Source organism: Dipteris shenzhenensis, chromosome 21 (genome assembly GCF_047967505.1).
Source record: "Dipteris shenzhenensis isolate YYH24624 ecotype China chromosome 21, Dip_SZ_1.0, whole genome shotgun sequence".
NCBI classification, from domain to species: domain Eukaryota; kingdom Viridiplantae; phylum Streptophyta; class Polypodiopsida; order Gleicheniales; family Dipteridaceae; genus Dipteris; species Dipteris shenzhenensis.
Genome location: NC_141616.1, coordinates 1,142,742 through 1,168,486, shown reverse-complemented (window position 1 = coordinate 1,168,486; position 25,745 = coordinate 1,142,742). Strand labels below are relative to the sequence as shown.

Below are 25,745 nucleotides of genomic sequence, written 5' to 3'. Positions count from 1 at the left end.
CAAGGGGGAATCTTCCTGACTCTTCTTCCTCTAGTACTCGTGTCACTACTACTACTATTCAGGATCAGATCAGTGGGACTCCAGAGATGCAAATGCACACTCATCTATTGCCTTATCATGCAAGAGAATCATTATTCCACACATCCGGTCATGCAGGACAGCAAAGGATGTTTGGGATAAGCTAGCTTCTCTTTATCAGGTTCGCAATGAGGCACGGGTTGCATATTTGAGAAGACAATTGTAGGAACTCAGCATGCAGGAAAGTGACTCAATGGATACATATTTAACAAAGGTCAAGGATCTCATGGAGCAACTTCCAAATATTGATGAAGTGGTGCCTAATTCTCAACTTGTTAGCTCTACATTGAAGTGCCAGACACATATCAAGGGTTTGCTACAACCCTTAGACTTGTAGCCAATGGAAATCTTGATCACTACTCATTTAATCAGTTAGTCACTTTGCTTTTGCAAGAAGAGCAAAGTCGTGCTAATAGGCAAGCTACTATTCCTGATCATGCATTTGCTTCACAACAGAAAGGCAAAGGCAAGGCTTCCAAGCCTATGGGCAAGCCTAAATATGTGCCTAACAGTGGCAATTCCTCCAATGTAATTCAAAATACAGCAAATAAGTCCAAGAAGAAACGATGCAACTGTTGTCGCAAGCCAGGGCATGAAATTTCAGAATGCAAGAAGCGCATTGCTTCGGAGAAGAAGAAAGCAGGAGTGATAGTAAAGGCCTCACATGCAATTGAATCCCATGGGCCAGCAGATGCCTCACATGCACATGCCCTCCAGGATGATTGGGCATGGGCTGTCCATTGCTCTTTTGATCCCTCCAAAGTTGATGCATTCTTTTTTGCTAATGATGCTCAGTCTTGGTATTTTGATAGTGGTGCTTCCAAGCACGTAACCTCTTGCAGACAGTTGTTTCATTCCGTGGCTAATGCACCTCGAGGGGGGACTGTCACATGTGCTAATAATGCTTCCTATGCTGTAAAAGTCATTGGAGATGTGCAACTCACATCCATCTCAAGCCATCCTGTCACTTTGACAAATGTTCTTTTTGTGCGTGGAATTGAAGTCAACTTGATTTCAATTTCAGCAATTGCCACTTCAGGTTTCAGAGTGATATTTGATGGATACAGATGCCTAGTATATGATCTTCGTGATGACAATGCCATAGTTCTCATTGGCACTTTGCAAAAGGGGCTTTCTCACCTTGATTATCACTCAGCTGCACTTTCTATTGAAGCTGAAACTCATCTTTGGCATGAGAGAATGCGTCATCTAAATTATAGAGCTCTTGCCAAGTTACATTCACAGGGCATGGCAAATGATGTACCTCAAACTCACACAGTTTCCAAACATGTGTGTGAGGGTTGTCTTTTGGGTAAGATGCATCGGTTTCCTTTTCAAAAATATTGTCCAAAATTCTCACAAAGGAAATTGCAGCTAGTGCATAGTGAGGTCTGTGGCCCAATGAGGACAAATGCCATTGGAGGGTACAAATATTTCATGACTCTAATTGATGACTTCACAAGATATTGCTGGGTATATGCTTTAAAAGCCAAATCTGAAGTGTTCTCATGCTTTCAGAGGTGGCTGAATATGGTTGAGAATGAATCAAGATGCAAGCTTGTCACCCTCAACACAGATAGGGGGGGAGAGTATATGTCAAAGGAGTTTGATGCATTTTTGTCTTCACAGGGCATTGTTCACTCATGCACTACTCCTTACACTCCTCAGCATAATCCTATTCCTGAAAGAAAGAGCAGGTCCACTATGGAGATGGCTAGATGCATGCTTAAGGCCAAGTCCTTGCCTATTAAAAAAGCATGGAAAGGCAAGAAGCCTTCACTTTCACACGAGAGAGTTTTTGGGTCTCTTGCATATGTCCATGTACCATCTCAGCTGAGACATAAGCTTGATGATAAGGCAATCAAATGCATATTTATTTGCATAAGCTAGGAGAGCAGAGGGTATCGGTTGTACCAACCAAATATTGGGAAGATTATTGTCAATAGAGATGTAATCTTTGTTGAACATTCAGCTTCTCCTCTTGTGGACTGCAAAGCTAAGCCAAAAGTTGACATGTTTGATGCCTTTGACTCTTGGTTACCTCTTCTTCCCTCAAGGGGGGACTGTGACCAGCAACATGAGCCTCCTGCAGGCCCTCCAACAAGCAATGATCAGCTAGCAACCCATGCTGATTTGCAGTTTCCTCTTCCAGCACAAAATGATCCCAATCTTCATGATGCACAAAATGATCCCAATATTCATGATGCAGTGATTGAAGAAAGAGTTATCAATAGACAGCAAAGGCAAGTTCCCAGATGGCTTCTTGACACATTGAGGGACAGCAAACAAGATCAACCTCTTGCTACTCGGGCAAGATCAGGGAATAGACAGATGCATGGTCTTTTCTTGAGTTTGAACTCCTTGCTACATCTTGCAATGAAGAGCCTTTATGCCATAAAGATGCTTTTGACAGCAAAGAGTGGATGGATGCAATGAGACCTGAGCTAAAGTCTATTGCCAAAAATGACACGTGGGAATTAGTAGATCTGCCTCCTGGCAAGCATGCCATTGGTACCCGGTGGGTCTACAAATTAAAAAGGAAATTTGATGGTAGCATAGATCGACATAAAGCCCGTCTTGTTGCAAAAGGGTATGCCCAACAACAAGGCATTGACTTTGAGGAGACCTTTGCTCCCAGTTCCAGGATTACTACTATTAGATGTGTCGTTGCCATTGTAGCCCATCACCATTGGCAAGTGCATCAGCTTGACATCAAGACTGCCCTGGCTTCGAGGTTGTTGGATCTGAAAACAAGGTATGCCGGCTGCGAAAAGCCCTTTATGGTTTGAAGCAGGCACCCAGGGCATGGTACCGTAGGAGTGGATCTGATTTTGTAGTGCTGATTTTATATGTGGATGAGATGCTGATCACAGGCCCTGATACTCAGCATATTGCAGCTTTCAAGGCTGATTTGCAGCAAGCTTTTGAAATGTCAGACATGGGACAGCTCCACTATTATTTGGGCATTCAGTTTGCTCATGTTGAGTGGGGTATTATGATGTCGCAGTCCAAGTATATTGGACAGCTCCTTGATCGTTTTTAGTTTGAGGATTGCAAGCCAATCTCTACTCTAGTGGACCCCGGCTTTAAATTTTCGGCTCATGATTGGAGCCTAGCATGTGATATCACTCTTTACCAGCAGGCTGTTGGATGTCTCATTTACTTATGCCACACCAGACCTGACTTACAGTATGCAATATCCCAGCTCAGCAGGTTCATGCACATGCCCAGTTCACAGCATTGGTAGGTAGTGACCAACCCTTTCTTACACCAGCCCAATCCATAGGGTCTAAACCTCATCCACGCTAGCTCTCCGCGCTCTCAGCCCCCCGCTCAGCCCTCCGCGCTCAGCCCCCCGCTCTCAGCCCCCCGCTCAGCCCTCCGCGCTTAGCCCCCCGCTCTCAGCCCCCCGCTCAGCCCTCCCGCTCTCAGCCCCCCTGCTACCCCCCGCTCTCAGCCCCCCGCTCAGCCCTCCCGTGCTCAGCCCCCCCGCTCTCAGCCCCCCCGCTACCTCCCGCTCTCACCTCGCTCAGCCCCCTCCGCTCTCAGCCCCCCGCTCTCACCTCGCTCAGCCCCCCGCTCTCAGCCCTCCCGCTCTCAGCCCCCCACTCAGCCCTCCACGCTCAGCCCCCTGCTCTCAGCCCCCTGCTCAGCCCTCCCGCTCTCAGCCCCCTCGCTACCCCCCGCTCAGCCCTTCACTACCCTCCCCCCCGCTCAGCCCCCCCCCCCCCCCCCGCTCTAGCTCTAGCCCCCCCCCCCCCCCCGGTCTCAGCCCCTGCTCTCAGCTAACCGCTACCTCCACTACCCCCCCCGCTGCAGCTAACCGCTTTGCTAACCCCCCCCCGCTACCCCCTGCTTGGGCGCTGCTGCAGCTAACCGCACCCCCCCCCCCCTTTTGCTCCCCGCTTTTTTTTTTCCCTCGTAAAGGGGGGGAAAAAAAAAAAACTAGCCTCTCCTCCTCCTCCACCTCTTGGCTGCCTCTCCACTTCAGGCTTCCGCACTACCTCTCCACCACCTCGCATTGGACGTGCCTCCCATTATGGGGGGGGGAACTGCTGCTCCCGCTCCCAATTGAACATTAACACTACGATCTGCACCCGCACCCCAAGAGAATGGGGGACAAAGCCAAGAAAGACGAAAATAACAACAACAACAAAAAAAAGCAAACGACACAACTGAATTTGGAGGATGTGAACACACGTTACAACCGAAGTGGACTCGGGGTAAACAGCAAGGCAAAGTTAGGACCCGCCTCAGCTTCTTCAGTATCTATCTCTACCTCAACCTCAACCTCAACTCCCGCTACAGTGTCAGTTTTGTTTTCAGCTCCAACCTCAGCTCCCTCTATCTCTATCTCTACTTCGACTTCAGTCCCCGCTTCAGGCCTAGCTCTAGTTCCAGTCTCAGCTCCATCTACATCTACGATCAGTGACATACTCATGCCCATGGCGCCGGTTGTTGTTCCCTTTCCCTCTTCTCCTGTTATAGCTCTCACACAGCTTTTGACACCTACTTCCGAGGTGTCATACACTGTGCCGCATTATGCTTCACTCTCCCCTCTCCCTGTTCCCTTTCCCTCTTCTCTTGTTACAGCTCTCACACAGCTTTTGACACCTACTTCCGAGGTGTCATACACTGTGCCGCATTATGCTTCACTCTCCCCTCTCCCTCTCAGTCAGCCCATCCTCCCACACCCCGTTGGGACTGCCTCACCCATTCCACTGTCATCTCCGTTCCTCACTCAACCACCGTCTAGTTTTCGGACTTAGTCCCACTCTTTCATGCCACAGTCACCACAGTTTCAGCATGGACATGGGTGGACTGACACACCAGAGGCCCGTGAGACCCTACTCACGGAGATACATAATTTTCGTGAGCGTGAGATGAAGCTGGCTCGCTTCGCACGGGAGCAAGTCCACTTCAACCAGGAGCAGAGCCGCATCATACAGGAGCAGGCTAGGGCCATTCGGGAGCAGGCGGATCTTATTCAGGGACTCAGACAGGATATCATGCAGCTCCGACAGGAGGTCACAGCCATACACACTGTCCCAGGGAGTACCCCGGTGGTCGAGGCACAGATTGCGAGCATGCAATCTGCTATTGAGGAGACTTCCAGATGGGTTGACGTGGCCAAACGGGAACCCGCAAGGGTCACCGTTTCAGCTACCCTCATGGAGCAGCAGCAGAGAGCCAGTAAGGCTCTCAACATCAGAGTACGCGGGATCCCACGCACTGAGGCTACACCGATGGTAGATGCGACTGCGTTCGTGACCGCTACCTTGGGTGTGGCTGAGCACATGATAGAGAGGGCATGGCGGGTGGGGAGAGATCCCAACCGAGAGCAACCCCTGATCATACGATTTCATGACACTCAGGCACGACTTTCAGCTCTACGACGCAGGTCAGTCCTTCAAGATCAGCCAGTGATCTCTATGGATGAGGATCTCACACCTCTACAGGTTGAGGAGAGGCGCTCTTTGCTGCAGCAATGGGATCAGGCCCGAAAGGAGGGGAAGTGGGCAGTGGTACGAGACGAACGACTTCTTACAAGCCCCCGTAGGACACCTGCCCCCTCCCCTACATAGGGAAGCGGGGCCTATGAGACTCAGATATCCGAGACCCTATCCTGCACCATTTGGAACTGTAATGGTACCTTATGGTCAGAACCAGGGAACTTCTCAGAATCCTATATAGGCCACGACATAGTCTTCTATACAGAGACACATCAGAGTCCAGAGCGCCCTCTCCCAATAGTCAGCGGATATACATGGAAATCTGCCTACAGAGATGAGACGAGGGGTACAGGAGGAGTTCGAGGTTCAGGTGGAGTTGCAGTCCTTTTCAGATCCACACTTCGAGGGATCATTTCAGTAGAGCAGAGAGATACACATTCTAGATTTCTTTGGATCCGGATACGACACATGGATAGCCAGGATCTGTTTGTCGCAGTTTGCTACTTCCCCCCGGAGACCTCCCACTTTGCCAGAGATATTCGAGGTGATGATGAGACATCCCCATTTGCTGCCCTTTATCAGTCCATCGTTGACTTTTCTAGCCGCGGAGAAGTCCTTCTAGTGGGGGACTTCAACGCGAGGACAAGGACCCGTCAGGTACCACTTCTTGATTTCAGAGATGATTCCACTCTACTGGCAGATGTTGACCTTGAGGAGGCAGGTATGCTACGGGTTTCAGCTGACAAGCGAGGTCCACTTTCATCCTATGGGCAGGCCCTATTAGACCTGGGCAGAATACATGATCTCATTATCTATAATGGTCTTGACAGATGGCCCGCTTCAGGTCGTTTCACATGCTTTCCACATGGGGGGGGCTCCAGTGTTGTTGATTACATCATGGGATCCCCTGTCTTCACATCTCGCATTACTGACTTCACTGTAGCACCTCTCCCCCCAGGGGCTGATCACACATATCTTTTCTTTCGCATCTCCACCTCCCTTCGCACAGCACCCTCCACCCCACTCAGGGCTTACTCCACCTACCACGATATACGCTTTGATCGGGATCACTCACCTTCTTACTCTGGCCGTCTGTACATACTTCTTGCTTATATTGACTTCATATCCCTTTTAGAGGATCGTGCTGCCCTTGTCACCCGCTCACTACACGAGGCTGCCATTCACGCCTTTCCCCACACCACCCGCTCCACCCGCCCACCACCCCCTGGAACCGTATCCTGTAATAGTTGGTACGATGATGAGTGTAAGGCCTTACGCCGTCAACTCAGATTCGAAACCAAAAACAGTCTTTCGAGCGCACTAGATACGCTACGTGAATACCGTAGACTGGTACGAAGGAAGAAACTAGACTTCGTTCGTCAAAACGAGAAGGAGCTACTGAACATTTTGTTTAGTAACAACTCTAAGGACTTCTGGCGGAGATTTCTAGAAGGACGGTCCCCTCCGCCACTCACTGACACCCAGATCTAGTTTGATTATGCACGCACACTTTATGACATCCCAAATCAGCTAGTCCCTAGCCTCTCACACATGCCTCGTCCCACATCCTGCACCCTCTTCACTAGAGGAGGGGTAAAGGATGCTGTAATGAAACTTCATAATGGCCGAGCGAAGGATCATGAGGGACTATATACTGAGTTCATTGCATATGGGATTAACCTCCTAGCCCCGATCTTAGCAAAGCTTTTTAATGAAGCGGTTTGTTTGGGATTTCCACACACTTGGACTATTAACACTATCTCACCCATCCACAAGGCAGGGGATCCCATGAGCCCGGAGAACTACAGGACCATTATGATTGGACATGTCATGTCCAAGATTTATGCATCGGTACTTGACTCCGAGGTTAGCAGACTTGCAGAGTGTCGAGGACTCAGAGCAGCAGGACAGGCCGGATTCTGGTGTGATCATGGAACCATGGACCACATTCTGACGCTCAGATGTATCATCGAGGAGGCGAGATCACCGAAGCAGAGGGTTTATTGTTGCTTTGTGGATTTTCGCAAGGCATTTGACACAGTCCCGAGAGCCTGCGTCGTACGGCACCTACAGGACTTGGGTTATGACAAGGAGACCATTTGGGCTGTCATGGCACTTTACGAGAGAGTTTCTGGCAGAGTTCGGGTAGGATCCGGGTGGACAGACGAGATCATGAGTACCATCGGGGTCAAACAAGGGTGTCCTTTGTCGCCTATCTTGTTTGGCCTCTACATTGACAAGCTTGAGACAGTGATGCAGACACAGGGGTGTGTAGGTTGCTCTCTTGCAGGCACGTTGATCCAGATTTTGCTCTATGTAGATGACGTGGCTCTCTTGCCTTCCTGAGCAGAGGGGCTTCAGAGACACCTAGACGCACTACAATCCTTTTGTGAGTCTCATGATTTGAAGGTCAACCTGGGTAAAACCAAGGTCATGATCTTCAATACATCTCGAGCCATCATGCGTCAGGAGCAGTTTACATTTGCGGGGTCATCTGTTGAGATAGTTTCATCATACACTTATCTTGGGGTTATCTTCTCCGGACCGAGCTTCACTATGAGACCCGCGATGCAGGCACGCTTGAGTAGAGGGTATGCCTCATTGGCCAGGCTAAAGAGGCAGTGCTTCCGCTCATACTTGCACCAAGGGGTTGCTTTTTGACTCCTTGGCTCGCCCAGCGGGGATGTACGGCAGTCCTTGTTGGGGGCCAGACTTGTCAGATACAGAGTGGGCTCGTGTGGAGCGGCTACAGGTTCTCATGCTATCACGGATGATTCGTGGTAAGTCATCCGTTCCTCACCAGATCATTCAGGCTGAGTTTGGGTCACCTCCTTTACAGCTAGATGTTGCATTCCAGGTCATCACATATCTGTACCGAGTTAGGGAATATGGGGATTATACCTCGGGGCGTAGCAGGCTACCATGGATAGCTTTATCCTCTTCTATGGCACTTGCAGCAGGAGGAGATCAGAGGTGCTGGTATGCACGTACAGAGAGATGGTTTGAGCGACTGGGGCTCCACATGGATAGACTACCTCCCTTCCAGTATAGCATGGATGCTCCGTTCCCTCGCCCTCTTATCACACGAGGTCAACCAGGTTATCCGTGAGGATCTACTACAGCTACACACTTTTCGGACCTGGTTGGAACCGAGTGAACTCCCAGTGAAGCTTAGCTTCTACAGAGATCACTTCTTACATATCACAGCGGAGGGTTTCATTGACCCACCAGGATACACACAGATCCCCACTCGATGAGGATCTCTCTTGGGCAGTTCCGAGTCTCTTCACACAGACTTCGCATTGAGAGCGGCAGAGCAGAGCGACTACCCAGGGAGCGGCGCATATGCACACTATGTGACATACAGGAGATTGAGACAGAGGAGCATTTCATCTTCAGGTGTCCTGTGTACTATGAGATCGGAGGACGTTTCCACTGCCTCTTCAGAGATAGTTATGGGATTTTAGCCCATTTCCTCTCCTACCCAGACCAGCGGTGTTTGGCAGGTTTCATTCATGAGGCACTTAGACACCGCGAGAGGATACTCCAAGCACGGAGACAGGAGCAGACTTCTTCCTCGGTTGATCCCTCTCAGAGCTCTATCACGGAGTTCTTTCAGCTAGATTACATGGATTTCAACGAGACGAGGCCTCGACATGACCGTGACCCGGAACCCATGACCCAACAGCTCAGACAGAGGGTCGACACACAGATCACACTTGGAGACATCCCCTCCTTGTTTAGAGTTGGAGCCCGACCGACGGGGGTCACAGTAGCCCTGGTTAGACGTAGAGCTACGACCAAGAGACGTGCCAGGACCGCACCTTTGAGTGGCCGACAGCACTCTATTGCCGACTTCATGCCTCCACTGCCTCATCCATCCTGATATCTTGCTGTTGCTGGGGATGATGATGATATTGATGATGATGCTGAGATTGATATATAGTCGACCACCGACATCACTATGTTGTACTTAGGACTTAGTACTGCCATTCTGCATTTTTGGCATTTTGCATTTTGCATTGGTATGGACGCTCGTTTAGTAGCTCCACTACCACAGCTCGTTGTTTTAGGATTTTCACAGTCTCATAGACCCATCGGTCTTCCGAAGACTTTAATAAACTTTCTTTCTTTCTTTCTTTCTAGCCTCAACCCTAGGTTTATCCAAACCCTACGTTAGACTACGTCCAAACTTTAGATCCCAATCCATGATAATAGGTTAGCCTGGCCTTGACCCTAGATAGTCTAGTCTTTGTTAGGCCATAGTTAAGGCCATAGTTAGTCCAGTTATGGACATAACATTCTGCCCCCTTTAGAATAGATTTATATTGGCATAAATCAGGGTGGGAAAACTAATCAATGATTCTCAGACTATAGTCCTCATCCAGAATCAGATTCCAACAGTAGTATCTATAATGTAGTATCTGTAAAGAACTTGGAATCTATACAATTACCATATTTCTATTAATAATAATCTTCTTAGTACTTGGTTGGTATAACCGATCTCTTTACTTTCTAAATTATAACCAATGAAGATGCATTTTAAGGGCCTTGTCCTCAAGCTTGTGCCCTAACTGAGACATACGCAAGGCATCCGAACACACATGAAATGCCAGCTTACAACCTACCCAAGTCTCATAGGAAGTAATAGTCTTCAATGCCCTAGTGGGTGACCTGTTCAAGACATGATTTGCACACATAATGGCATCCAACCAAAACTTGTTCGGCAAAGACTTACCCTTCATCATGCACCGTGCCATGTCCATCAATGTTCTATTCTTGCATTTGGCAACACCATTTTGTTGTTGAAATTCAAGTCACATGTCTTCGCATGCTCCAAGCAATTCCTTCCTATGGTTGAGAATGAAAGTGGACACAAGTTTCTCATACTCCACACTGATAAGGGGGGTGAGTATATGGCTCGAGAGTTTGCTGATTTTCTAGCATCTCGAGGTATTGTACATCAATGTATTGTGCCATACACACCATGGATAAACCAAGTGTGACTGGTGTGGTCATCCACAAAAGTAACAAAGTATGAATACCTGCCAATAGACGTTGTCTGCATTGGACCACACCCATCACTGTGAACTAAATGCAACTCTCAGGCTGCACCAACACTTCATCTTTAGGGGAGGAAAACTGTTTGTCTCTTCCCAACTAAGCGTCCCCAACAAAAATGTTTGGATAATGCATGCATCTTGAGGAGATCAACAACGATATTTTGTGAATACAATCTGATGCCCAAAATGCTCATGCCACAAACGAGTGTCTGCGATCACGAAATCCTCTATTGCAAGTACTGTTGGGACTGTCTCTCTCTCATAGGCATCAAGTCCTGCTGTAACTGTTTCTCTCTCATAAGCATCAAGTCGGTATAGACCTCTGGTCAATGTTCCAGCGATAACAATGGTGTTTCCATTTTGAAATCATAAATGGCACAATGGTAACGGTCAAAGATAACTCTATATCCAGATGTAGCAATGGCTGAAATGGATGTGAGATTCCTTTTAATTCTTGGAACATCAAAACATCGTGAAGAGTATCATGAAGAGAGACTGGATCAGCAGATGCTGATGTAAGCTTCAACTTGGCCAATGCCTTTCTCACGGCATAAGATGCATCATTGGCACAAGTCACAGCGTCCCCTTAGGTGCATCTTTGAAAGAAACAACTTCTTGCATGAAGTTATGTGCTTAGAAGCACCACTGTCAAAGTACCAAGTGTTGAACACATCAGAGACAGTGTGCATGGATCATGTACAGAAGGATTATACTGGCATGTGAGAACAAAAGCCCAATCATGATGAGAAATATTTGCTGATTCATGAATCGTCCTTCTCACGTGAATATGAAGCATCAGTGACTGCAAGGCTAGACTGGTTGTTCTTTTCTGATTCAATGCGTTTCTGGCATCTAGAAATATCATGACCAGGTCTTCTGCAATTGTTGCATCTTTTCTTTTTCTTCTCTGCATTTTTATCAACATCTGAAGTGTTACCACAATTATGCTTGGGTTTCCCCTATTACCCTTATGATGGGTAGTAATTTTTTGCTCTTCTTTTGTGTATTGGTTGGGTGCCATGTCTGAAGAGGAATCTCGAAATGGATGTAATGTAGTCCCTTGTTTGTCTCTACCTGGGGAACACATAACTGGCATGTGAAACTAGAGCCTTGGATTTAGCATTGACCAAAACTGGCATGAGAAACCATGAGCCTAGATTTCCTTTACACAGTCCCTTGAGGGGGGGTTCGGTGGGATCAAAGTCTTGCCTGTGTGTGTGTGTGTGTGCGCGTACGCCTGCATGTGCGCTTGATTGTGTGTGACCACCATATAGGTGGTAGGTGTCATATTAAGTGTACGAGGTGTGAGATAGTTTGCTGGAGAAAATAAGGAGTAGACCATGGATACCTAGGTGACATCACAAATGATGTCAAATCCTTGTAAATTGAATCCTATATCAGGGCACCTCTATTATGAATAAATAATGCAGACTATGTTGTTTCCAACAGTTCATCTTGTCGTGCTCACGCCTTCATAATCTGCTCAGATTTTCTTCACCATCTTTTCTAACATTTATTAAGGTAACTGGATTTCTTAGAGAGTAATATCATGTTTAGCATATTATGTGTCTCCTCTAGGTTTCCATTTTCTACCCTACATTCACTAAGGAAGTTTCCTCCAATTTTTTCCCATGCTGTGCAACGTTTCTTTTCTGAACTTAAATATGATTTTAGGCATGAATTGAAATCTGTTCTGAATGTGGCATCTCATAATTGGCTCACGGTTCTAGATTTGTTTAGCTATTGCTTTCAAGACCAGTATCGTTTAGTAATAGTTTCTGGCTTGCTTTATTCTTATGGTCAGGTTGTCCCAACTGTCTACAAAGACATCCATGGTCAAAAAATTCAAACCAATCAAGTATGTGGCAGTTTCTTGCATTGGTGAAATTGAGCTATGATACCCCTAGTTTTGCTTCAAAGACTCAATGTCCATTTTTTCCGCGGAACCTGCAGTTCTCAGTGACAGAACAGTTCAGACCTGTGGAGTCTGGGTCGATGCGTTCTCTGCCAGGGGTTTTTTTTTTCTATGATCTATCACCTATCAAGGTTAATCATTCCAGCATCCTTTTTGCAAATCTCTATATTGTAAATGAACTAATGGAGGGTACTGTTTGACATTGTGTAGTAAGCTTACATTGTTCAGACTGCCATTTTGATTTTACAGGTGAACTTCAATCAGAGCAAAAGCTCCTTTCTGCATTTTTTGACAAATGTTTGTGCAATTGTTGGAGGTAACCATCCATTATGCTTGATGCTTTTGAAAGACAAATTGCAAAATGAATTTGCAGCTCAACATGTATACTGACTAATGATATTCCATGGCAGGATTATTCACAGTTTCTGGAATTATCGATGCATTCATATATCACGGGCATCGGGCTATAAAGAAAAAGATGGAGATAGGGAAATTTAATTGATATGGCAATAATTTATATTAAGCCATGATTATGAAGAGAAGATTTATGCAAGGCTTGGAAAAATGAGGTATATCCATGAAATATAGCCTTGTAAAGGCATGCCACTGGGAGTTGTCCTTGGTGACTTCACAGCCACGTAATGCTGTGTGTGAAATTCTTACGGGGGCTTTCAGCTAGAGTTGATCCTGCTTTTTGATTGCCAAGATTACCTTTGAAGCTGGAAAGATTTCTTTGTAAGCAACTCTGTTCACAGATTCTGAACATTTTTAATTTACTGGAAGGGTGTGCGAGCTGCTGAAGATACAGAATTGGAAACATGTTCAGATTGTAAGAAAAGACACACGATTTGTATACTTCTGAAGGTGGCAAAATTTGATTCCACCCTTCACTGGTAGCTTTGGCAATATTGCTGGCTTTTTTATAGAGGTAAAATCATATAAGCCTTGGACTATGGACGTGGAACAGAGCTGCGTGCAAAGAAGCACAAGGCAATGGATGCTAACCATGGCTGTTTGAAAGGACAAGACCACGTCTGGTATGTGGAGCTCCATAATTTTTCAGTTGTGCTGCTGTTCTTCAAATGTGTCTTTTCACAAAATGTTACATTAGTTATCAAAGGATGGCTTGCAAACTGCAGCTTAATCTTTATTGGCATGTCTACAACCGATAACAAAAAAAGAGTACACCTGCAAGCTCGCAAAAACTGAACCTGGTGAGCAGCTGCATTCATTTGCGACCCAACCTATGAGCGAGGGCATCCTCAGCCAACAAATTCAACCTAAATAGGTAATAATGTACATTCTACATTTAGATTAATCAATAAATGAACGAATATATCACATTAATTAGAAGCAAGGATCAAAAGCAAAATCAATAAGGCAACCAAATGCAAACTCCACCTAGTCAAAAGGTATCTAAAATTTTTACAACCATGGGATTAATGGCCACTTTTTTCACTAGTTACCTAGCTAAAAATTGAGGCTTGACAAGTGTAGAAGCCCGGGCCACCACCTGCCCCCCAACAAATGCAAACTCCACCTCGTCAAGGGTATCTAAATTTTGAAAACCATGGGGTGGGTTGCCTCGCTAAAAATTCAGACTCGACAAGTGTAGACCTGCACCACAACAAATGCTAACTCCACCTAGTCAACGGTATCTAAATTTTTGAAAACCATGGGATTAGTTACCTAGCTAACAAGTCTTGGCCATGGAAACCCACGACAAACAATCCACGACCCCCAACATTTACGAGGAATATTAGTCAAAAGTAAAAGTCTAAAATACGATGCAGAAAACAAGTAGGGGCTATGAAAATATATTGATGATCTAATTTGAAGTACCTTAATGAAACTAGAGTGCTTGGCCAGTTGGGCTCTTGATGAATACTTCTCTCTTTTGCTATCTTGGTGAGGTTCACATGAGTGACGTTGTCAGAAATGATGCAGAAGATTGATGTTCAATTGCATGCAACCTTTTCTAGAGATTTCGTTATCATCCAGTCCTGCTTGCACTTGATGTTCATGTCGACAGTAAAACGTAGTTTTTCTTTTTTTCGAAGGAAGACAAATTCTTATTCTTTGCACTGTAAGCAAATCTATTGTCATTCCACTTCGAGCGAACGACGGGGAGATGTATTTCATAAATTTATAAATAATAAATCAAAACCAAATTGAGACAGAAGCATGCAACTGTGACAGGAATAATCCAAACCCAAAGCTGCATTGCATGTACGACAAAAGTTCCAGCACCATTTGCAACTTCATTGGATCCCTTTTTTCGAAGGCACAAATGTTTATTTTTTGGGTCAAATTATGTTCCTACGCTTTAGAAAATAGTACTTCCGCGCTCTAGCCGGATGGTCCTCGAGCGTGTTGTAACCTAATGGACCTACTGTGTTGTGGCTCCTTATGTAGTACTGCTCTAAAGTTCGTGCTTTGTCTACAGTGTCTGTTGTTTCCAAAACTTTGATTTCGAAATTTTCTTCGAAGGGCTTGTAACGCTGCAAGTTCTCTTTCATTTTCGCCGGTGGTTTTTTATTGTGCTGTTTCATCCTCCGCGGCAGGTCCGTCGTGCTCCCTATGTATTTTCTGTTGTTGGGCTTGCACGTGATGCAGTAGACGACGAGGCTCGCGCGATTCCCTTGCGCGGATGCTTCAGTGGAGGCTCCTCCTTCATCTCGAGGCTCGTGTCTTTCAATGTCGTACCTACGTAAACATTGACAATTACGTTAGTCATCGAGGTTTTCGGTCTTTTTTTTCCCGTTTGAGGTCCATAATAGAATGCATTTATTTACTTGCCCTGGTCTTTCTCTGTTGGCGTGAAAGGATCGTTTCCAATACCGAAGCGCTCCTCGTATAAGTCCCTGTCGAAAATATACGTAAGCTTCTCCATTGTCGTCATCGGGTGCGTCGCGTCGTGCGTCCCTCCAAATTGTTCCATGAATTGTTCGAGTATAGCCGTTGCGCTTGATCGCGCGTCGTGTCCCTCAGCAACTCCAAGGATACGTTGTACTCGTAATGCAGCAGCTCGCACGCATACGCTGTGATCCCTTTCGTCTTCGTGTCTAGTAGCTTCTGCCCCTCCAAACTTTCCATCATCCTATCGGTCTCATCGAACTCAATGTCAAGCTCGACAAGGATCTCTTTGAGGAGTCCTGCAGGAGAAGTACAATCCATGATGAGTTTGTTGTTCTTGCAACTCGTTAATTCTTTTTCTCAATTGTTGCGGTTTATTTTAATTTTCGGAAGCATTACGTACAATTTGCGAATCTCAAGCCTCCCGGCTCTCTTTTAGCTGGCAAATGCCTATTGTAGTTGTCAATGAAGTCGCGTAGTTTCGCATACGTGTTGAAGCCGTTGATGTAAGCTCTCGGACGTTCTTCTGCATTGTTTGCTAGCCGGAATTGCTTTGTGGTTAGGAAGAACCTCCTCTTTGCTGGTGGAGGTTTTGTTGCCTTCGCGTTGCTTTTGCATAGCTCAAATAGCTGCTTGCAGCCACGACTTATTACACCGTCTTTTCAAATGAGCCGTCTTTTTAAATCTTCAAGAAAAAAAGATTCTTTCATGCTGGTGGAATTTACCTTGTCTGCGTCCATGTCTTATATGCTGCAATGTCCCGAGCTTTCTGATTCTCTGTACCTGTTCTCGATAACAGACAAGATATTAAAACCATTTTCCTTGCACGCATGTTTGACATAACATATTCATGACTTGCCTCTGCCTTGTTCAATCTCTGGTAGTGAATACCTTTATGCGCGTGGTTGTGTTGTCGGCTGTGAGAACTCTCGTGGAATTGGTCTGAATATGTCTGGATGTGGGCAATGTAGTATGCGCAGCCTCGTTCTCTCAGTCACTCTGGACAACATCACGTATGCTAGGCCAGGGGCAAACACTCCTCGGAATATGAGCAGCACTTTGTTGGATATGGTTGCGCCTTGGGATTTGTGTCCCGTGATAGCATATGCTAGGGTTAGTGGAAATGTGGACTTGTGGAACCATTTTTCATTTATTGCCTTTCGCTGATGCTTCGAGCGTCGTAATGTGAGAACGGTCGCTGTTGTGTCCACGACGACAGTGATACCGTTGATTTCTCCCCTGCTAGTTGCATTGATGCTCTTGATTTTGCACATTGCTCCATTTGCGGCACCTATTGCAGGGTCGATGTTTTCCGTTATCATTGCCTTCGCCCCCACGCAAATTTTTCCTATCTCGTTGAAGCTTTTGTCCTCCAACCATTCTTTGAGAGCTGATTCGCTCGCGGCGTTACTGTGTATTTGAACATGCACAATCATCTCGGGAGTGTTGAATTTCTCCACAAGCTCATCGTTGAAGGTAGCGACATCGACTCTGTGCGTGCAAATGATGGTTGTTTCGGCATCGATGAAGTGGCATGCACCTTCCTTGTCGACAATGCACTGCCCCAAACAGTCGGAAATCTCGTCAGTTGTGGGCGTCCTGAGTCTTATGGTATGCAAGAATGCCAGGAACGGCATGTCTCGTGCATGTCGCACCGAGAATTGCATGTGGTACATTTTCGCTTGAGCCCAGTGCGCGGAGGACGTGATGTGGCACGGCTCGCAGAGATCCTCGCGGTGTTTGCAGACTGGCGGTAATTGCGCGAGGTCACCAAAAATTATGAGCATTTTGTGTCTGAATGGCTCATGCAATGTGCCATTAGTCACATTGACGATTTGTCTTACCACGAGATCGAAAGTCATCCTTGTTAGCATGGACATCTCGTCAATGATGATCGCGTTGGCTTCCTTGATTGCGAGGTGTCGCTCATCCGTCTCATGGATGTTCAGTGGGTACTGACTGCTGCGCACAGGGATCTTGAATTGGTAGTGTACAGTGGTTGCAATCCCGCTCAGCCGCGTCGCAGCCGCCCCTATTGATGCACAGAGTATTGCCGTTTTGTTTTGCGCTACTAGATGCGAAACATAGTACCGTATCAAGAAGCTTTTGCCGCTACCTGGTGTTCCACATACAACGTGCAGCCCCGAGCTTGTTGAAGCCAGGCTTTCGAAGACTCTTTGTTGTTCTACTGTCAATGCGGCATTGGCGATGGTGCGAAACTCGGCCATTTTTTCCAACATCCTCGCGCGTGTTGGCCCTTCGACGGTTTGCTGGTCGATGTTAGGCGCTTCCATCGGGCAGTCTCGGATGATCGCAACCTTTTGCAATATCATATTGATCAACTGGTCCGTGTGGTCAGTTGCTAGCAAGTTCCTTTGCGTGTATTCGGTCACATACATCTCGAGGTCCTCGTTGCTTAATATGAGGCCGCGCATTTGGCATTCGACAAAGTAGGATCCAGCTGTGTTGGCAGGTGATATGAGCTCCGTTTCATTCCTGAAGCTGAGTTTTCGCAAGAGCACGTTGTAGAAGTACCCCTCTGGTTGATGTCCAGGGTGGTAGTCAGTGAATCTGACTACTCGCTCACATTTTGCGATCCTGTTGCCTAAGAGGTCAAGACCAACCGTTTCACGTTGCGTTTCCTTGGGCTTTCGGATCACATATTGCCTATGGTAATCGTAGAACGTGCTATCCTTGATGATGCTCGGTCTCCCGCAGTATATGTCGACCGGGTGCAGGGTGACGTTGTTGTTTCGCGAGATGATGCGTTGTCTTAGAGATGGTGGGGAGGAGTCGACATAGTGAACGGTCTCGCTCCTTGTGATTGTTGGTATCTGCATGCAGTTTAGCGCGGCCTCTGTTGGAGAGGTTGGTTTTGATAGGAGGCTCGCAGCGATGAGTTTCAACTTTACTTCGTCGAGATGTTGCAACCCCAAACGCGAGGCGTCTTCTGAACGGATGTTCAGTTTGCCCATTGGTTCAGATTTCATCGCGTACTTGAGGAGGTAGTGAGAGATTGAAGAGTTTGTCACCCGCTGTATGTTCATGTGTGCACCCCACAACAGTAACATGGAAGGGTGGTAAGGGACGACGTTTCGGTGCTCATGTCCCGGCCAGTAATACAACCAACGTTGCGTCAGAGGGTCGAGGATGGGTTCATATTCTGGCTGTGTTGCGAAAGGGAAGCCGTGCTTGCAACTGTGGTGTGACGGTCCGACGTAGCACACTTTCCTACATACGTGCAACTGCTTCCTGAGAACTAGTTCTCGCAGCCTTGTGTTTCGAGGATGCTGACGGTCATCATGGTGGACCCACAATATGACATGGGCGTGTAGGGAGCCCCTGTTTTGTATCTCATAACGAACGACATGGTGTTGTATTCGGCCAAGCAGACCGTCGGATGAAAGCAAATGCTTGCGCATGAACATGTGGAAGCGTGCATGGAAAAGTGCCACGCATTCAACAGGACAGTCCTTCCAAGTGAATTGCGCATTATAATGTGTTGCGATGCTCTCGATCACATTAATTTCTTGCCACCGTGTATCGGTGACCTCGTCTGCAGTGAATGTCAGAAAGAAATCTGGGAGGCCCCAAGCATCGACCATCGTTATGAGGTCCTTCAGTTGCCGTCGATGCCACGATGGGGACCCCGGCATTGTTGATGGCATGCTGTAGCGAAGCACGTGTCTCATTGCGTCTTCATCGGTCGTGGCAGGGTTGGCTTTCCTATATTGGTCGATGTCAAGCATGTAGAGTTGCTTGAATTGGCAATCATCACTGCTTGTTTTAACTGGAACATGATCAACAGGTACGGCTTGTAGAGCGTGTAGATAGAGAATAAGGTGCATATTCTCATTTTCACATAGTTGCTGAACTGTATGCAGCCATCATAGTAGCCCCGTCCGAAAGGGAACAGGAAGGGGAACACTACTGACTCCATGGTTATGTCAACGCACGCACTGCCAGCTGCTGCTACTCCGTCGACGTGGAATGAAGCGACCCTCTCTGAAAGCATTTCTGTACCCCGTAGTTGTATGGAGGCAAACTCATGCTCGTCCCTTGCATCAAAGGCGCGACGGTTCGCGGGGTCCACCATGTTTTGCAAAAGCAGGAGCTCAGGCTGAGATTCCGCTATTGACATTAACTCGAAGGGAGTTGTCTCATCGTGTAGTTCCAAGATACCTGCAATGGTTTGAGGACTCAAGATGCACATACCCATCTTGATGTCCGCACGCTCTGCTAAAGAATTGTACTTGCACAATATTGGATTGTTCTCGATGTTGTATGCGAGCACACCTGACAGCTCGTTCGTCACGATTTCTTGAGCCGAGCTTAGTGGGACGTTTCGCCAAGATATCAGAGGATTGTCTAGAAGTGACTTTCGATCGAGTGTGCCACGAGCAATCGCATTTGCAGTCGTGGTAACTGAAATGGATATATCTATGATGCTTAGCAGTTGCGTGTGGAGGTGGTTTGTTTTAAGCAACTGCCGAGAGTACTGTGGCATCAATCGCACAATGTATCTGCTCCGCTGGGCATCTCGTGTGCAGCTTTGGCATTTCCAGTAAGTCACTTGCATGCCCATATTCTCGTAGGCATCCAAAAGTATCATATTTCCGAGTGCGGCGCTGTGGCTCAAGATGCCTATGCCTTGCGAAGAAACGATCCTTTGGTTTGCAGACAGTAGCGTGGTTATGCCACAGACACCGCAGATTTGAAGGCTAGAGAAAATAGCCGCACAATTACTAACCCATTGCTTGCATCTATTTGCGATGGTCAACCACGATGACGTAGCTAGCCTCAAGGACATCTTTCTTGATGTTATATCAAGTTGAATAGCTCGACCTCTGGCTGCTCTGAGCGTTGACGAATGGTCATGTTCGAAGGAGTTTCCGGTGGTCATTTCTACATCGTGACATGAATCGATGTCTTATGTTCGGGTTTAAACACCTACAGGGATTAATAATAAAAACTGACCGAAACTTTGCTACAATTTCACTCACGTGGTTTTGTCTAAACGCAACAGGAAAAACAAAATGGACTGAACCTCTATCTTTAGAAGGTGAAAGAATTGATAAAATAACTTGAATTAAGCAAATACATTTTGTTGTGCGTACCTTTAGGAGAAGACACTCGTTTGGAGGCTGCAAACATCTCGAAAACAGAAGTGTTGCAGACATGATTAGTATGTTGGTCGAACCAAGCAAATGTAATGTTCCCTTGCGGAAACAGAATGTGCAAAGAAGTGTGCGTGCTCAAGATGAGGTGTTTAAAAAAAAAAACCATACGTAATGTATGGTGGAGAGCCGGCACATGTCTCTCCAAAAATTATATATCATAGGGGAACGTGCCATCCCCCCGTTTCGAATAGTCACCTCCAGTATTGGAGGTGTAGCGCATTAATGCGGACCAGAGCAACAGACAGTGCAGAAACATTTCAAAATTGAAATGACCGTACATTCTACTTACGTGGAGTATCCTTTGTGACGTCCACAGCTCGACGAGAAGTCGCCTATTTCTTTGCTGGAATGTTGGAATCTGAAAAACAATCATGATTAGTCAATATGCATTCCTCATGTTCTGCATGTTTGGATATGTTGGTTAGCATATGTGCAATTTCCTAAAGATGAAAAATTCAAGCAGAAAAGCTATACACAATCCAAGCACAAACAACGATTGATGATCTAATAAATGAGTTGAAGGCAAGTAAGGAAGTAGAAGCAAACCTGATGGTGATGATGAACAAACAGCAACACACTTGAAATTACAATGTTTTTTTATGTTTCACCTATATTTAAAGGTTTTGCCTTGGCTTTTTACGCAGTTGGCTTTTTACGCAGCTTTTCAAAAGCTTTCAAAGCTTTTGGGCTTTCAGAATTTAAAAAATCTAAGGGTGTATATTGTGCCATGTGGAAGCACAGGATTTCAGAATTTGAAAAAACGTCTTAGTGCTGGCCAAGTAATGAACCGTTCACTGTTCTGATGCAATCCTGACACCCTGCTGCAATTGCAAACGTTGCACCAATGCACTCCTGCCGCAGTTCAAATTCCATTGTGCAAAGTTAAACAAGGTGCTTGAAACGGTTGCCCTTCAACCGTCTCTCCTCGACATTTACACTTTGGCAGCGGCAAGTGACAGCCAAAGCATTATTGAAACTTTCTTGAACACTGGGTATGGAAGCTTGTTGGGACAGGGTTCTCATTGTCGTGTCATTAGTGCAATCCTTGTGTGATGGGTCGCTTCTGTGAATTAGACGCAGACTCACCACTCATCAGATTCATGTTGTGCTGAGGTACGAGAGATCTGAAAACTCATTTTAGAAGAACAGGAAATACACACATCAACACCCCCTCTGGGAACAAAAAGAAGCAACAACGGCTCGGAACAATGACTCCACCTTTGCATAGATGAAGCGCATCTTGCCAGTCACCTTTACCGGAACGACACGCTAAAATTAGAAGTGCAAGGTGCAAAGGAATGAACGGATACAAACTGGCGTGACGAGGGCGAACTTCTTGAAGAAGCAACACCCCCCCTCGCAGAAGAAGAAGTCATTCTCTAACTAGCTGCAGGAAGACTGGCCTGACTCCGTTATTGTACAGACCAGCCTTTTGTTGTCCGTCCTGCTCCACCAAACAACAGAAAATTCACCGTTGTGGATTCCAGACGATGGTGCGCGAACCTTTTGCCCTCGAGTAGTGCAAAAACGAGTTACGACGCCACCATTTTTCTTTACGTCAAATCGTGTCAAGTCTGGAGTGTAGTAAAGCGATGCCTTCATGATTCACGATACACCCTTAGAAGACAACCCCAATCCTAAAATGTAGAAAAGCATTGCCACTTCGGAGCTACCACGGCCCTAGCTACTCCCTCTAGATGTGCTACAGCATCGAGCTCACTCGTCTCGTCCTTGTAAGTTTGTTGAAATCGTTGAAGTGGAACGACACTAGTGCTGCATCGGTCGTGCAATGCACCTTTCGCCCTCTCCTCCCTCCCATCGGGCTGCTTCGTCTAACCCTACCTCCGATCGCTCTAAATCCAAAGAGCTACATAAGCTTCCAGAGTCCAAAAATTTCAACAAGCTCGGAGAGAAGGATTCCTGCAAGCCTGAGGAGAAGGAGAACTACAAAAACGGAGATAACGTCTTGAGGCCTATATCTGTAGACAGTGCCAAGCATTAACATGAGACCATCAACAACAAATTCGACAACAAGCAAACAAAGCCCGGAGAGCTTAACAAAGTTGGGGAGGCTCTCAAGACCGGCGAGATTGCTTCCCTCATCAAGTAAGGATTTATCAGCACAGGTAGCTTCGAGAAGTCAAGAAATAGCTCGCCTTTCAGAGCAAGGCTCTCGCCAGGGCAAGTACCTCCTGTGTTGAACATCCAAGAGAGGGAAGCAACACTCAGGGAGTCTCGTTCAACCATGATAACCTTGGAGTATCTATCTACTAGGCATTTTCTCGATGCTAGGTGGGTTGTTTCTTCTGCAAAAGAAGACCCAAGGATCTAGGACTCAACACAGCGAGCCTGGATATCCCTAGCAACACCATCGTCTAATAATTGGAGCTCAATCCCAACTTGGTCCAATAGAAGAACCGTGAGATAGTCCCAAGACAAACCCTGACGCCCGACGACGGACGTTTTGATGGGCTAATTTTGATGGCACAATTCTGAAAACCAGCAGTAAAAAGACACCGCCAGATTCAGCAAAACACGATGGCAGTTGGGTTTGTACGATGATCTGTCGTTTGAAATTGTTTAGGAGGACTAATGGGACTCTTTGAATGAATTCGTTTGGTTAGGTCAAGCATGACAACTGCTATGTACTACCCATTGACGCAGAATAGTCGTCTAACCACGAGCAACGTCAGGGATTTGAGCGGGGATTCGTTGTTGGCAGAAAGAATTCTTGACAGTCAAAGAGTGCACTTGACGTGATAATAAATGCTAGTAATAGAGTGCAGCTTTCCTGGATTTTTGGCGCAAGCAAAAGCACTACTCTCTAGATCATGACTGCGCAATTCGGCCGCGCTCTTTAGAATCTGCAATGCGGAAGACAATTTTCCAGGAAAACCGCTAAGACTGGGAAAATGACTAGCGCATTCAAGATGTTGAAATCTTGCCAAAGAAGGAGAATTCTTCACAGGCAACTGAACTAACAAGTTTGAATGGGAGCGGTCAAGAGCGTTGCAAGATATTACAGTCTGTAATATCTCGAAGAGCATTGATCGTACCCATAGTAACGAAAACTTAGGAAGCCTCCCTTGATTGGTTCTTCACGATTCGGCAAAGCCTATGTTACAAAGCCTTCATCTACGAGACGGCCCATACAAACACTCAGGGATACTTCTTCATCCGCGTTGAGGATTACAACTTTAGGAAGCTTGCAAAGGGTGTTTCCTGGCGAGATTGAAGAATGAGTCGTAGAGTCGGAAGATACCTTCTTTACTTTCTGAAATCAGCTGGCTAAGCTCAAAAGTGACGACGCGTTCTGCCTCAGGAAAGCGCGCATGCATGTTGTTTTTAGACGTTCAAGCTATGTTGTTTTTGGACGTTCCCTGCGTCCTGGTTTCTGGTCGTGTTTTAAAATCCAACAACGAATTCTGGACATGAAACCCAGAAAACAAGTGGATTCGCATTGAAGCTTGAGGAGTTCAAAAAGGGCACTGCGAATGAGATGGAAGGGCTTCAAGTTTGGGCTAGAGGCAGCAAAAATTGTTAGCTGAAGTCTGTTGGTTGTGCACTCAGAGAAGAATCGTTCACAGAGAGTTAAAGAAATAGTGGGAGATCAGGGAAGTTGCAACAGTGAAGCACTAAAAATCTGTTTACGATTGGCTACTTTGAATCCAAGCACAAACAACGATTGATGATCTAATAAATGAGTTGAAGGCAAGTAAGGAAGTAGAAGCAAACCTGATGGTGATGATGAACAAACAGCAACACACTTGAAATTACAATGTTTTTTTATGTTTCACCTATATTTAAAGGTTTTGCCTTGGCTTTTTACGCAGCTTTTCAAAAGCTTTCAAAGCTTTTGGGCTTTCAGAATTTAAAAAATCTAAGGGTGTATATTGTGCCATGTGGAAGCACAGGATTTCAGAATTTGAAAAAACGTCCTAGTGCTGGCCAAGTAATAAGGAGATTTAATGAAATAAGTAATCCAAATAGGTCATTGAGGGGAGATGTAGGAGGGGCATAATCGGGCCCCTTAGCTTAGCTTAATGTGCCATTTGAGTCACTTGAAAAAGAGAGGGAGAGCAATTGGGGAAGGATTAGTAAGAGTGCTCAATATCAAGATAGCCAAGTTTTGGTTTTTGTTGTCAGAACAATAATAGAGTCCTTTGGAGTAATGTGCAACAGCTTTGAAGTAAGCCCAATTGGAAGGGCTTTCCATATCATAAGAGAAAAATAGCCCTCCAAAATCATGTGCAATAGCTTGTACTAATGAGAAATGGCTCTTTTGCAAGGTTCTTGAACAAGTTATGCTAGGAAGAACAGCTTATAGCTTGCATGGCCATTGGCAAGGTAGGCAAGGGTTCCAAATACCCAAGCACTATGATGTCTAGCTATGAAAAGTATGTAGCTATGAAAAGTATGCATTTCAAGGCAATTAGAATCAAGCCAAACATTAAATATCAATTGGTTGCATCCTAACTAAAAGTACCAATTACATAAGGTGAATATGAAAAGTATGCATGTCAAGCACCAAATTTTGACATTGCATTTCAAGGTGATTAAAATCAAGCCAAACATCAAATTCAATTGGTGCATCCTAGCAAAAATCATGGTAGTAGAACGTTCAAAAAATTCTTCTAGTACATTAATACTAGATTCAATTGCACCAATATCTTCCAATGGAATGCATAGCAAATTGCATAATGTTCTCTGTTACAATGTGTGATAGCTTGCACTAGTAATCAATGGCTTAGGTATCAACATACCAACTATAGGAATCATGATCTTTTAAAAATTATCAAGATATAATGGTTTATGTGAATCCAAGAATAGATAGAGCAAGAATAAGGCTTGAATAGCTAAGCTTCGAGTAATAAAAGGTTTTGACTATCCACACTCCCAAGCAAGCCAATAGTGTGACTATCAAACCAAGGCATGCAAACCTGCTTTATAAGGGTTTTTGTTATTGTCATAAGCTTTATGGGTGTCTTCGCCAAATCCTAACAAAACACTTAATGAATTTGAACAAGTGGTTGAAGGGTTCCCGCAAAAAAAGTGTATTATTGTCATAAGCTTTATGGGTGTCTTCGCCAAATCCTAACAAAACACTTAATGAATTTGAACAAGTGGTAGAAGGGTTCCCACAAAAAAAGTGTACATCAAAGGGGAATGAGCTCATGTCATAACAAATTAAGTAGATAAA

At 45.8% G+C, this 25,745-nt stretch overlaps 1 protein-coding gene across 4 annotated transcripts in view; it reads left to right on the top strand.

The window, feature by feature from the left end:
- Positions 1-13,574, top strand: part of LOC147888338 (uncharacterized) — a 141,928-nt gene extending 128,354 nt beyond the window's left edge. For 3 of the 4 annotated variants that reach the window (XM_087392432.1, XM_087392431.1, XM_087392434.1), the window contains 4 exons: positions 12,399-12,452; positions 12,548-12,640; positions 12,759-12,825; positions 12,920-13,574. In XM_087392432.1, the coding sequence (XP_087248558.1) occupies positions 12,399-12,452; positions 12,548-12,640; positions 12,759-12,825; positions 12,920-13,011 (306 nt within the window). In that variant the 3' untranslated portion in view covers positions 13,012-13,574. The remainder of the gene's footprint in view (positions 1-12,398; positions 12,453-12,547; positions 12,641-12,758; positions 12,826-12,919) is intronic. The other variant, XM_087392433.1, reaches the window with a different exon arrangement.
- Positions 13,575-25,745: the final 12,171 nt, after the last annotated feature.